At 35.0% G+C, this 15,647-nt stretch overlaps 1 protein-coding gene across 2 annotated transcripts; it reads right to left on the bottom strand.

The window, feature by feature from the left end:
* Window positions 1-11,953: 11,953 nt before the first annotated feature.
* Window positions 11,954-15,647, bottom strand: MDO1 (telomere-capping, CST complex subunit). 2 transcript variants are annotated; one of them, XM_047314693.2, is made up of 4 exons: window positions 15,543-15,647; window positions 14,034-14,145; window positions 12,470-12,623; window positions 11,954-12,315 (listed from the first exon to the last, which is right to left on the bottom strand). In XM_047314693.2, exons 2-4 carry the CDS (start codon window positions 14,135-14,137, stop codon window positions 12,193-12,195), a joined length of 381 nt encoding a protein of 126 aa, XP_047170649.2. In that variant the 5' UTR covers window positions 14,138-14,145; window positions 15,543-15,647; the 3' UTR covers window positions 11,954-12,192. The 2 variants fall into 2 exon arrangements, with proteins under 2 accessions (XP_047170649.2, XP_087948309.1); XM_088092183.1 differs by having other exon boundaries at window positions 12,470-12,671.

Raw genomic sequence — 15,647 nt, forward strand, 5'->3', positions numbered from 1 at the left:
TCTGGCGATGACTATTGGAACGCCAATCATAGGATAACATATCATTAGTAGAAAATGAAATAAATTATTTTAAATTACTGATAAAATAATTATTTTATTGAGTTTGAATCATGTTGATGAATGCAAAGACAATAGAAAAATGTTGTGCAATTGGTTTGGGAGGCTATCTAAATTTGGTCAAAAAATGAAAAGATATGCATGGAAATACTGGGTAATCATTACCAGTATATAATTCATTTCCATTATAATTAGACTATCAATTAAATTAGACTCTTTGAATAGATAATGATTGCTAAAATATTTTTCTATTAAACAGATACAACTAGTAATCATTTTTATAAATATATTTAACGTTCCAAATTTTGTTTTCAAACATGTATTAAATTACCTTGTTTGTGAATTTTGGAACTATGCTCTTCCTTGCGAACAACCGTAGTTGAAAATGAATTTCTAGGTTTTCCTCTATCCATAAATTTCTTTATGTACCCACTATATAATATTTGAGTATCTATATAATATTGTGACTAATTATGATTTTGTATATACCTAAAGTGGTATTATAACTTTTAGTGAGTGATGAAAAATGTATAAAATAATATTATATATAATGCAAAATGTGCTAATATTATGTATAGAACTCTATAGAAATCAGATATGTATTTATTGTATTATATCATAATATATGATGGTTTAAATAATCAACTAACACTTCGTATATAATACAATTTTTATGATTATTATCGTCAAGGATGCCAATAATATTCTAAATAATGGTAATAATGTCAAACTGAATTAATTTTTTTTATGTAAGTTTAGTTAATAGAATATAATTATTGCATGTATATATTTTTCAACCAATAGTTTTAAAAAAATACTAGTTTTATATATATCGTGTATATATGTATATAACAACTATAAATTTTGGATCAATACTAAAGAGATTTGACAAAAAAGAAGCACAATTCCCAGCCTAGTTGTAGAAAGAATTTATAAACCCTTTATTAAAGAACAAATAGAAAGATGATTGAATTTTGCATCCCTTGCGTTCCAGAGGTAGCTGGCTAGGGATCAAATTGATATTCTTATAGTTTGATTTGATATGTATAATTCACACGTTGATCAAGGAAAGACATCTTCATTTATGTTGGCGTCAGTCTTAGAATCAATAAAGTTTATTATAATAAAATATTTTTATTCAACTTCAATACCAGCAAAACTTTAGTTCATATCAGACTAAATATTTTGTATATTACAGATTATCAATATTTATTGCATTGGTATTTTATATTAATTCTATTTGCTTTCATGTTTATGACATGCTATTAATTTCATCCCAGGATTGTACAATCTGATTTGACGGAATGCATATAAAGAAAGATTTCCAAGTCAATAAAATGGAAGGTTATAATATTAGATAGTCGGTCAAAACTATAGCACAACCTTATTTAAATGAGAAGAAAAAATAAATAAAAGAATACCTGCAAGAATTTTCTCTTTATATTTTTAGTTGACATATATATATATATATATTATATAAAGTCAAACATCTATTATTTGAACTACCCACCAGCACACCATTGTTAAGAATGAGAAATTTACACAATTACATAAGGTAGATGGGCATGCATTAGGACTATAAAAGACTTTTGCATTGGTAATAATTTTTTATTCATTATTAAAATTGAGTAAATCTTTACTAAGCCTTAATTTAAATTCTACTAGAGAAGTTATTGTTATTTATCCGAACTTTTCTTTTCTTTATTTGATAATAATAAAAGCTTCACGTTAACGTTAACCAAAAATAACATTAACTTATAATATATATAATTAAATAATTCTTATTTCATAAATTAGTTTTCAAATTAAAAAGAGTTTAAATGATAAAAAGTATATATTTTCGTAGAATTAAATTAAAGTTTTAATAAAATAAAAAACTTAGACTAATAATAAATATAAAGATTAACTCTGTTTTTTATCCACAAGTTATTATAAAAAAGTATATTTCGTTTCTGAATTAAATTATAAAATATTTAACCTTTGAATCCATGGAAAACATCTTCTACAACAAAAGAAATAGAATATTTTTCGTCTAAAAAATTGAATTTCAGAAGATATTATATAAGATGTTATGTAGTAAGGATATTTATGTAATAACATAAATATCTTAGATATTTTAGACAGTTAAGATATTTGTCAAAGCCACTAGCCACATTTTTAGGTAAGGTGGTTATTTTTATTTTGCTTATAAATGCAGTGACAGGACCAAAGTCCAGGTACGTTCTCTTTATGCTCTAGAGATCCTGAATAATATTTCAGAGCAGTATCATAATCATTCTCCTGAGAGCTTCAGCTCCATAATTCATATCTGACTTGAGCGTCGGAGTATCTTTGCAGGTACCTCCCCTCCTTTGGCGAGTATGAAGAAAACAATTGAAGATCAGCAAGCAACCCAGACAGCCAAGAACAGTAAAGACACGCAGGAAAATGTACACCGAAACATTTTGGTGCCCACCGTGGGGCCGAGTGTCATCTCACAAAAACCGCAAGAGGAGCACTCGGCCTCGATGAATCACTTTTTCGGAAGGAGCTACTCCCTCAAATCACTGCATTGTCACCAAGAGTTTCCTCCGCGAGCCATTAACGCCACCGCGAACATCTCTGCGAAGTCGCGCCGGTGAACACCTTAATTCAGAGGTATCATCAAATCTGGGAATGTAAAAGATCTCTGTTGGGAGCGAAAAACACTGGTATCGTTTTGTCCCATCGAAGTGCAACGGTGAATCCATTTCCATAAAATCGTGAATGCACATCGAATCTCTCTTGCCGTTATGGTTGACGACATCGTTCCTTGCTTATCTACTCAATAACACTCTTCCATTTCTGGTATCGTCCTTACTGGATGAAAGATCTTCCATGAGTGCGTCCAATAAATGAAGAGCAATGCCACCGCACCACCACCAGCAGCCTCTCTGCACTCGCACGCGCAATCAAAACCAACCCTAATTCGCCAAAACGGGAACGATCCTTTACAGTTGGTGATGAGCCTGGTCCGCAAAGAAGACCACCACTACCGTCACTAACGTTCTGATCACTGGGTCGTGCTTCATCCACCAGACTTCAGTTCATGTCTCCTTAGAACTAAGGATACAGAGGCACACCAGAAATCCCTAAAAACAGATTCGAGAATGAGAACGAAAGAACCCCAAATCCCCAACGAGAAAAACTCTGACCAGGATTGCACAAAACCACAATTCCTAATTTCCCAAATTCCCAATTACACCAGAAATCGCAGCACAACGGGAACCCTAAATTCCCCAAATTGCAACCCAAAGCTCAATGGCGCCGCCGCTTTTTCAAATCACTGCGTCGCTGTCAACGCCATCTTCACGCCTTCAAAATGGCGTACTCTTCACACAGGAATCGAAACCCCAAGGAACAGAATCGAGATTGAGCACCGAAAACCCTAAATTCCCAAATCAATGACGAGCCCTTTCGGCGCCTCCAGGTCTGCCGCATTGTCAGACCCATTCTCCACGTCTTCCGTAAGACTCGCTCCACCCACGCGTCATTCAGTTTGGCCTCCACGTCATCCAACCCAACTTCTATTCCTCAAATAATCCAGCGTCCGACCTCGACTTTCGGCTTCAAGGACGCTCGACAATCACTATGTACGAGCGTCCAAACAGTCGGCCTCACATCCCACTTGAGCGCTCGAAAAATCACTCTGTACGAGCGTCTGTCGGTTGTTCGGCCTCGTGACGAGCGCTATGACATTCGAGCGTCACGATCGTTCGACCCAGCTGATGATCAGCCATCCGGCGACAAAGACGTTCGTCCTCAAACGTCCAACAGTCACTGTGGACGAGCGTTCAAGCAATCGGCCTTTCGGCCTCGACCATTGGATTCGTTCAAACAATAGACCGCTCGGCCTCGCCTTCGGCGACGAGCGCTCGTCAAGTCGATATAAACGAGCGTTCAGAAAACCGCTCGATAAGCAATGGGACGAACGTTCAAACCATCCTCGACGTTCGTCCACTCCATCCCCAACGTTCGGCCATCCATGGCCTCCCCACTCGGTCATCAACGTTCGTTCACTCTGTCACCAGCGTTCGGCCATCCATGGCCTCAACCATTCGGCCACTCGTTTCAATAGCGTTCGGCCAACAATGCTCTCTGGTTGACGTTCGGCCTAGAGGGTTAGGAGCTTCGCTCATCATTGGTGTTCGGTTCCAAGCGTTCGATCTATGCCATTCGTCACTTCGTTCGGCCATGCTCTTGTTCGGCCTCTGTGCGTTCGGTCACTTGATCTCTCTAACGCCCGTCCTCAAACGTCCCGCACTTGGCCTCGTGTACATTCGGCCTCACGGCTACGAGGAAGCTCGAGCACTCGACCACACGTACCACACGAATGTTTAAGGAATCAGACGTTCGACTTCAACAGCGTTCGCCATTTAGTTTCAACAGCCCGACCATCAATATCAACCAACGTTCAAAGAGTCGGCCGTTTGGCCTCAAATGCGTTCGTCATTTCGTTCAGCGAGCGTTCTCCAATTCGTGTGCACGAGCGTTCAAATACCTCTCGACCGCTCGTCAATTCATGCGTACTTCCAACACCGCTCGACTATCTTGGTGTACGAGCTTCCAAGACAATCTGTGTGTGACAGTTCAAACAATCGGCCGTTCGGCCTCACTTTAGTTTCAACCACACGAAATTCTATATGTACGAGCGTTCAAAAAAGTATGTGTCGAGCGTGCAAGCAATCCTCACGCTCAGGGGACGAACGTTCAAACGGTCCACGACGTTCGTCCACTCGATCTCCAATGCTCGTCCACTCTGTCCCCTGACGCTCGACCACCCGCCTCCACAACGTTCGTCCATTCGGGTCCACAAGCGTTCGCCCATTCGACTAAACCCTGATGCTCACGCACTAGTCGTCAATGACGTTAGGCGTGTTGGTTTCAACCGTTCGGCATCTTTGCATCAACGTTCGGCCATTACATTTCTCGGACGTTCGTCACTTCGCTCATCATCGACGTTCGGTCTCTACCGCAGGAAGCGTTCGGTCATTCGGACTCACCGGCGTTCGGTCAATGGATCTCTTTGACGTACGGCCTCAAGCATCCAGCATTCGGCCTAATGAACGTTCGGTCACCAGGTTTGCAACTTGACCAAACGGTCTCACCTATATGTTTAATATTATTTCGTACAGTGCAGATAAGCATATCTTGTACGTAAAAGCGGACATCTGAGCGACGTTCATCCTGAAGCACTCTTAAACCCGGTAGATGTTCGCCCAAGAACACCCGGTTGCATAAAGGGATACACTCCCGCTGGTAGATGTTCGCCCTAGAACACCCAGGTGCATCGAACAAAGGGACACACTCCCGCCGGTAGATGTTCGCCCAAGAACACCCGGTTGCATAAAGGGATACACTCCCGCTGGTAGATGTTCGCCCTAGAACACCCAGGTGCATCGAACAAAGGGACACACTCCCGCCGGTAGATGTTCGCCCAAGAACACCCGGTTGCATAAAGGGATACACTCCCGCTGGTAGATGTTCGCCCTAGAACACCCAGGTGCATCGAACAAAGGGACACACTCCCGCTGGTAGATGTTCGCCCTAGAACACCCAGACCATCAAACCTAGGGGACCATCCCCATAGCCTAGCTTATGTTCACCCAAGAACATCGTTCGGCTTCAACGCTCGACATTCAATTGTCAACGAACGTCCACTCAGTCAGTCGTTCGGCTTCAACGCTCGACACTCAATTGTCAACGAGCGTCCACTCAGTCAGTCATTCGGCCTCAACGCTCGACATTCAATTGTCAACGAGCGTCCACTCAGTCAGTCATTCGGCTTCAACGCTCGACACTCAATTGTCAACGAGCGTCCACTCAGTCAGTCATTCGGCCTCAACGCTCGACATTCAATTGTCAACGAGCGTCCACTCAGTCAGTCATTCGGCCTCAACGCTCGACATTCAATTGTCAACGAGCGTCCACTCAGTCAGTCATTCGGCCTCAACGCTCGACATTCAATTGTCAACGAGCGTCCACTCAGTCAGTCGTTCGGCTTCAACGCTCGACATTCAATTGTCAACGAGCGTCCACTCAGTCAGTCGTTCAGCTCCAACGCTCGACATTCAATTGTCAACGAGCGTCCACTCAGTCAGTGGTTCGGCCTCAACGCTCGACATTCAATTGTCAACGAGCGTCCACTTAGTCAGTCGTTCGGCTTCAACGCTCGACATTCAATTGTCAACGAGCGTCCACTCAGTCAGTCGTTCAGCTCTAACGCTCGACATTCAATTGTCAACGAGCGTCCACTCAGTCAGTGGTTCGGCCTCAACGCTCAACATTCAATTGTCAACGAGCGTCCTCATGATCGGCCTCGCATGCCACTCGGCCTCTACCGCTCGGTCATACGTATCCTCACGTTCGGCCTCACTTGCTCCAGCTTTTTGCCGTTCGTCTTCGCCTCCTTTTGGTCCATCAAATTCCTCACTTGCACACGCTCTCTAGTTACAGCGAAGACAGCCTCCCTCAAACTCATAAGTCCTATAGTTACCACGTTCATAAAACGGAACGGTTAACTCGGACTTGGGGGGCATGTTATGTAGTAAGGATATTTATGTAATAACATAAATATCTTAGATATTTTAGACAGTTAAGATATTTGTCAAAGCCACTAGCCACATTTTTAGGTAAGGTGGTTATTTTTATTTTGCTTATAAATGCAGTGACAGGACCAAAGTCCAGGTACGTTCTCTTTATGCTCTAGAGATCCTGAATAATATTTCAGAGCAGTATCATAATCATTCTCCTGAGAGCTTCAGCTCCATAATTCATATCTGACTTGAGCGTCGGAGTATCTTTGCAGGTACCTCCCCTCCTTTGGCGAGTATGAAGAAAACAATTGAAGATCAGCAAGCAACCCAGACAGCCAAAAACAGTAAAGACACGCAGGAAAATGTACACCGAAACATAAGATAACTTTTATATGTTAAAAGATATTTTCTATAACTTTCATCTAATGAAAGTAAACTTTTTATAATTTAATTTAGAAATGACACGTAATTTTTTATAATAGTTTAAAAATAAAAAGTATATTTAATTCCAAATATATTTTGTTAGTGTAAAAAGTTATTCATCTTCATTAAGTCATGTATTTGAAATAAGAGCATGAGAGTCTACTATTTTTGGGTGTTGGCGTGAAACAATGAATTAGATTATGAACTAAAGAAAAAGGAACTGGTGAAAGTGTGTGTGTGAGAGAGCTCTTTTGAAAAGGCACAGTAAGACAGCAAAAGTTAGCAGTCTTTCCTTAAATATACTAAAAGCTACCTTTTGCTTCAGTTGGAAATCCAACTCCATCTTAGCAGTTATATATTAAAGATGACGAAATATTAGTGTAGGTACATATTTGCGAATAAAATATGTGATGGATAGTATTTATTATATGTGAATAGCAAATAGTTAGTATTTTAATATTTGGTTATAAATAGATTGAGTACTTGGATTATATTACTTGTATCTATAAATATTGGTTATCCATTAAAAATAAAAATTTAATTTATATTTTATTAGATTTAATTTAATTAAAATTAATTTAATTTATATTTTATTGAATTAAATTTATAGTTAATTTAATTTATATTATATTTTTAATAATTTTTTTAAAATTTTATTGTAAAATTTATAAAATATATTTTTTTAAATATTTATAAGTGTATAGTATACTTATAAATTTTAAAATATCTGCAAATATTTTTTAAATAATTATTCAAACCGATAGTAAACAGATAACAAGTAAATGTTTTTTTATAGATCATATAAAAGGTAGATGTTATTCGTGTCCCACCTACCTATTCAAAATATGTCAATATTTCAACAAATGGTTTGACAGTAAAAAATGGTTTTGATAGTGTGATTCCCTAGCCTGGATGACTACATCTACTACCACTTTGTCTCTTGAATTCACTTTAACTTTAATGCTGGACAGCACATAACAGTACAACCTTTTTATTTTTCCTAACCTAGTTACTGCTTACTACACATGGCTATTGTGATTCCTGGTGCAGTACAAATCAATGGATGATGCTTCTCACCTTCATTCCATTAGGCTGCTATGGTGTGCTGTAGGTAACAAAAAGACAAACCTAAACTTCCAAACACTATCAGATTAAACCAAAACAATAGGAGCAGGTTGAATTTCTGAAGCACACGACAAGTTCTTTGAGGATTTGGCATGTCAGAATTTTCCAGTAATGTTATGCAATTTGCAGTTAAAAATAAAAATGACCTAACTCAACTATGACTAAAAAGTCCACCCAATTCCAATGAACCAAGTCACTTCTTAAAAGGGAAAGGGAAATTCCCATCTTTTAACTCTCAGATTAATTTTTACAATTCAGTTTAAAAGCATATCTAGATTCTTTACTTAATTATTATGATTTTGTTTTGCTTAATAGGTATATTACTTATCCTAGTTTAATTTAATCCGATGGGTTAGTGTAATAATTGGAATATGCACTTAAACCATTGTAAGATACCAAGAAAGACGTGTTCAATTAGGTAAAATTAGTATATAAACTGAAAAAAGGAAACTGATGTCATAATTAACTATATTAAATATTCACTTTTTTATGAAATATTATAATTATTGTAGACATTATTTTAATTTAATTAGTAGTCTTAAATTTAAATTCTAATTAAATATTTTAATATCGATTTTTTTTATGAAATATAAGAACCTTAATATCCATTCAAAAATATCATCATTATGTGTTTTCAGTGAAAATAAAAATATTTTAACGAAGAAAATATGATTACAAGTATTTTTTATCCACCATCTTATCTTCTCTTCCCTTCATTCCTTTTTTACTATTAGGTGAATCTTGATATATAACTAGTTTTCTCCTATTTTATCAATAAATTATTTGTTTATTTTACTCTTGGTTTTAAGTTACAATACACAATTAGCAAAGATACTAATTAAAAAATAAGTAACTATCACTAATTAGACAAAAAAAAAACACTTATAATCAGATACTACTCAGGGTTTGAAAAACTTAAAACAAACTTAAATATGATATGTTTAAAATATATCATAAATTTAGAATACCTAAATCAAACAAAAACTTTTTACTAATAAAATAATTTATTCTCAACCATAAATAATTTAATTAATTTTTATTCTCAACCATAATTTTATAATTAATTTAATAAAGAGATATTAGTATTAAAAAATTTTAGAATTTTTTTATAAGACTAGGACTTTATCTTCTTAGACTATTCAAAACATAGACATCATTAAATTATAAATGTTTAAAATATTCCATTTTATATAATTAAACTTTTATTACGATAAATAATATATTGAATTATTTTATTTTTTATATGACAGTAAAGTCACAAAAGATTAAAGATATATATAAATATATATATATATATATATATATATATATATTTATATATATACAAAATTGCAGAAACATCTATATTTATGTTAGGATATAATAAAATGTTTATGATCTGCTCACAGCTTCCTACACTAATTAACTTTTTAACTACTTTGTGACTTCCTTTACGATAAAAAAAAACTAATTTTTTTTATTGAGCATGATTTTTATTTGCAGAATTTTATCCATGATACCTCTTTAGTTTTCTTTCATAATTTATTACTTTGAGAAATGGATCATATTTCTTTAGAAATATATTTTCTTCATCTTTCATCCCAATCTATTTTTGATTTCGTTGTGTAAGAAAATCTTAATATAAAAATAAAACAGAGAATTTTGTCTTCAGGTAGTAAGTTCCACAAAGCATAGCTATGGCCACAACTGTTTTAGTCATAAATTTTGCTTAGGTGTTGAGAACTTCTAACTATAATGTATAGAAACTTAAATTATAGCTTTAAATTGAAAGATAATATAAAAAAGACTAACACTAACAATAATAGAAATTAAGTTGGATTAAACTTTCTACTCTTTATTTTTAGAATAAAACGTTAACTTTCTTAATTGAAAATAGAAGCGAAGAAAAAGGATTTAAATTTAAAAAAAATTCTTTTAACACAAGATGCACAATTTGGGAATACACTTTTAGAAGGATTTTAATCATTAAAAAAATAATTTTTGTATTTATAAAAAAATTGTAATTATTTTTAGATATCGATATAATAGTACTCTTTAAATTTGAATGACAAAGTTTGGGCAAGGCACGTGAATTTGAGAGGCCAGGAATCACGTGAGTAATCACTGTACCGATTTTCTTAATGGGTAGGTGTGTGCCCACCCGTGGTATGTGCTTCATACATTAAGGTTAAATAAAATATTATATATATTTCATATTTCATTATATTTATTTTTTATGTGTCACTTATATTAGTTACATACTGACTTAACAAATGTGTCATATATGTGTAAAATACAAACTAATTTTAACGTTAACTTTTTTTTTGTTTAAAAGAGTATCACTCTTAATTTTAATGCATATGTCTTAGTTAGTTATGTATAAAATATACTTTGTTTCTACCTTTTGATTTCTTCTTACAGCTATTGAATTATGTCTGTATGAATGAAGTTTCACCAAAATCATCTCTTCTTTTTTTAACTCAATATAAAACCTCAAAAACAAGATAAAGAGGAAATTGTACAAAAAGAAAAAGAAAAGTTAAATAAAAACTTTAAATATGAGATAAGAGTACGATTTTAGCATAAATTTAATAAGAGAAAACTCATTCGCGTGCGCCCATGGACTTTACCTTACGGTGTCTACACGTTTATTCACCATCATATGCCAATTAAGTAACATCACTGTGTAAAAGATGAAACTAAAGTTACTGTTTAATTTCCTTTGTGGCTGCTTTTCCCTAACAAATAATATCCAATTTGTCATAATTTTTTCGGCTCAGTGGATGTGGATGCACAGACCCCACTTTTGCCTAATGCCAAAGCCATAATAATAATCCTCCTTTCACATACAATAATTTTCCCCCTATATTAAAAATCATGAGCTTCTCTATAACATTCTTTATAAAACAAGAAAAAAGAAAAATAGCTTTTTTATAAACTAAAAAAAAATAACTCATGCATAAAATGACTAATTAAAAAAAAACTTATAGTAGATTTTTAATTTGTGCATAAATTAATTTTTACTTGAAAAAAAATAATTTACTTTTTACATTTCTTAAAAATATTTATAACAAATCATCAAAAGATTAACGCCAAATAATGGATAGACAGGCTCCGCATAGTTTGACAAACATTAACGTTAGTGTTACGCTTAAAGGACAAGTGGATCTATATAAACAAGATTGATCTGCTTTTGAGGACGTACAATTTATGCAAGCGCGTGCTCAACAAAGTTCAAAATCAAATGAACATGGAGTTATATGTGGGCCATAAAAACTCTATCCCATCATTACATGGTAGATATGCATCTTCATCTTCAAATCATTGCATAATTTGCAAATTCAACACCCACACTACAGATGAATGGTGGATATTAAAACGTAAACACTCGATATGTTTAAGTTGTGCCTTTTCATCACATTTTGTAGCACATGGAACATAACCTTCCAACGTCAAACGCAACGACTAAATTTATGTAACGGGGCCTACCAACTAGATAATTGGCACTACTATTTTTCCCACACAAATGGAAAACATACGACCATAACATTCAAATGCCAGAGATTTTGGAATAGTGATGCAGCATAAAAAAGAGAGATGGGATGCACTAAATATCTCATGTTTCCTTGAATATTCCACCACCCTTCCCTCTCCCTTGCCTCAATTTCCGATGGCAAAATCAGGGGTGACCAAAAGTTTGTTGCATAGCGTCACATGAAGAACTAATTGTCCCCGTGAAGAAAGCACAGCTAAGCCCAATTAATACTTAACAACTCTCTCATGTCATGCCCCATTTGCAGCCAAAAGAAAGAGAATAAAAATAAAACGAAATGTCATCATGAACTTGCTAAGATTCTGTTTACACATGAAGAACATTGTAGAGTGCAGACACTACGTCTTTATCTGAAAACACAGAAAAGCATATGCATTCAGTGTCCCTAAGTGAGAACAAACATTGCTATACAACAGTTTCAGAGCAAATTTCCATCTTCTTTTATATTATGAGAAGAGTGCGTTTTCATATTAGCATGGCATCTTCTGCTCGCAAATAATCCTACATAGTTTCTGGATTGCTTAAATGATTGGCTTGAAACTGTCTTAAGAGCAGCAGGGACTGATGGTAAAGATTGAGATCGATCCCATCAACGTTTCTACCAACACGAGCTTGCAAAACTACCTAACAAAGAAAAAAGTAGCATGCTCAAATCGTCTTAAAGACCCTTGTCCATGTTGTGGGTGAATGTGTATTACAAAGCACATTATGCATGTAAGTGTGTTTGCAAAGAAACGGAGAGGTGAGCCTTTTTTTACCAAATCTTGACTAAGCATACCTCATTATCAGGTTGGATAAGGAGTTCACCAATGAATTGGTAGACAGAGCCAACTTGAAAGCTAAGGTCCCTCAGATGTTCGGTACTAACTTTTAGAATGTCATCGCCATCAATAATCGTTGCTAGGCACGCCTCTATAGAATATTCACGTAACCTATGGAAGGCTACACATAAGTTATTGACTGACACTCCACTGTCATCACTGTCAAGTGGCGACAACAACCCCCAAAAGATATATAATGGAGCAATTTATTCTGTCAGAATGAAATCATACACCATGTTGTACCAGTAGTGCAGTTATAGACAATTAGATAAGGAATTTAAATATCTCTACATGTATGAACTGTTTTCAATTATTAGGAAGTATATTACTAAATTCAGTTTTGAACCCACTTGCTCTCAAAGTCATGAAATTCAAGTCAGTCTTGTGCTGATTGTCACGTCACCGAAAAATCATATCATGCGACCCTTATTGCAAAGCCACAGCTATCTAAGAAGTGAACATAATTGCATCAACTTAAAATCTACAGGTGCTTTTATTGCAACAGGAACTAGCGGGACCAAAACTGAACTTTGGTGAAACAAGAAAAACCAGAAATGCAATTAAACCTATTTTGTATGTTAGTAGTACTCTCCAATTATGCAGCCACATGAAGATAAAAGAGATTTATAAATGCCACTCACAGACTGATCCATGAATGCAGAGATGATGCATTCTCACAAAATAGTTATTAGTAACATACAATACTACTATGAATTACAACAATGGTAGAATTTAAAGAAGTGAATCACAACCAGAAAGTGTGTTTACCAATTAATATTCAAAATGTATTTTATTGTAGATTGTAGGAATGTTGAGAATGAAAACAGATGAAAATGAAATCCAGACGAACTACATTCAATTAAAAGTAACTTGCAGGGCAATTTTGTTATCTTCTAATGGATACTGAACATATGTTTCTTATATAGAAACTTGTCACACCAATCCAAGTCTACAGGGCATGATTTGGGGAGATGAGTCAAACTATGTCATATGTTTACAGCAGCTTTGAAATCGTTAATATTTGAAATGTATAGATCTAAGACATGAGTTATGGCAATTACTACGGAGCTGGTTAAAATCTTCAGGCAGTTTAGCATTCTCACGTAACTTCCATCCATATGATGGACAGTAAATTTACCATACCCAAACTGCCATCATTCCAGAAATCTCAATATTGCTGTTCCCACTATAAACCATGGCACCAATTGCTGCTATGCTCACCCTGCTAGTATGCCATTACATTTCTTACAAAAACAGTTTCACTAGTATCCACATGACATTCACTACTAGAAGTCGTCTAAATGTGCATAACCAGATCTATGGTTTTAAAAAAACAAACATAATGCTGGTTGAATCCCTGAAGTGTTTCCACTCACCATGATTGGCAACAAAATACTAAGACACGAAATTTTAACATTAACTTAAATTATTTGACACTGTCAATTTGTCACCATTACAACAGTGAATCATCTTATTAAAAAAAAGTCACACATACATTGTAATTTGAAAAGTGGAACTCACTTTCCAGTTATTCTGAGAGAGGCTCCTTGCTTAAAAAATGGAGATGACGGGTGCAGGTCTTGTAAGGAAATCAATGTACCAGATTTTATTTCCAAAGACGCCATCAGGCTACCTGATGACCAGTAAAACTTCCACTTTTAAATGCAGTTAGGCAAAAATAACATATGCAGTGATGACATATTCCAGGCACAAATTCGTGTTAATGTAAGTTCCATATTACAAAAGCTTCTGTAGCACATCATATACCTTGCGACAAGCTTCTAACTCTAACAGTTCCATTATTCCATATAATATCATCACTACTTAATAATCATAAAATATTTTAACGAATTGTTTCTTTAACAAATCATTATTTCAATAAATTCCTATTCAATCCAAGTTCAGCTGTTCATATTACAGTTATTCACAAGCAATTTCTACATGAGCAGGGATAGAAAGCGTTAATTACTAAACAGATTTTATTAGGGATTCTCTTTTATCAAAACCGTAGAACAAATAAAGAAAACATAGATGACTCTAGTCGTTTTATAACATTTCATATTTAAGAAATAATTTAATTAAAATTAACCCAAAAATTTCGATTAAGATTTATCGATACATTGTAAATCAAAATCATTCCTGCAACAGTTAACCATGAAAAAACCACATTCTTACTGCATTGAATAACATTTCACACGGTTATGATTATACAGAACTAGCAACTAAAACTAAAGCTCACTCATATTTAATGTTCAGGTTAATCCAAGTATACTAGGTTTTAATATGTATTTCTACCCAAAAATATCATGGTTTTTATATTTTGGTCCCTGTAAAAAATGTATTCAAGTTTGGCCCCCAAAAATGTCACAACTTTTGGCCTGAGACAATCACCCTTCCACCTAACACATTTTCCTTATATCTGCCATGCTTCTCGCTCCTGTGCAAGACTCTATTTCTCAAGTCTTGAATTTCCACTTTTCTAATCAAAGAAATCTTCCTTGTACTCTCCATAGTATAATGACCACTTGACCAGCATCAAGAATAAATATAAAATCTCCAACCAGTCAAATCCATCATCTTCTCCTCCCACCATATGACAGCTTACAGAACCAAAAGTGACATCTCTGGCTTGGTAGAACAATCAGTTTTTCCAGTCTCATACAATGCACACTCCAAACGGAAAATTTACACCGATAGAAAAACTGAACTAAATAGATTTTCAACAAGCGCCGTCAATGAAAGTTCAGATCACTACCAATATCAACTAAAACCAAATTTAGCGGCTAAATTCCCAAACTGCTACCAAATTAATTTAGGGAAAATCATTCAACTCCATTCCACTAGACCGAATCTCTTCAAACAAAAATGCTTAAAAGATTGTATAACAGAACAAATTTTCTTAAGTAACATTGCAGTTCAAGGTTAAGCTTCCTTCCTATTCCCTTTAATTTCCTAAACAAAATTAGTCATACCACAGCGTAGTGAAAATTTGTATGTGACAAACAAACATTAACAATAAATAACACTCACAACGATTCGTTAATGGCTAACAGTCTTCAATCGTTTAGCCCAAATAACTTGCGCTTTGAAGAAACCGAACTTCTGAGGAAACAAGAAGAAGAACGAGGTTACGTT

Source organism: Vigna umbellata, chromosome 5, assembly GCF_029865625.1.
Source record: "Vigna umbellata cultivar VRB3 chromosome 5, Vumbellata_1.0, whole genome shotgun sequence".
NCBI lineage: Eukaryota > Viridiplantae > Streptophyta > Magnoliopsida > Fabales > Fabaceae > Vigna > Vigna umbellata.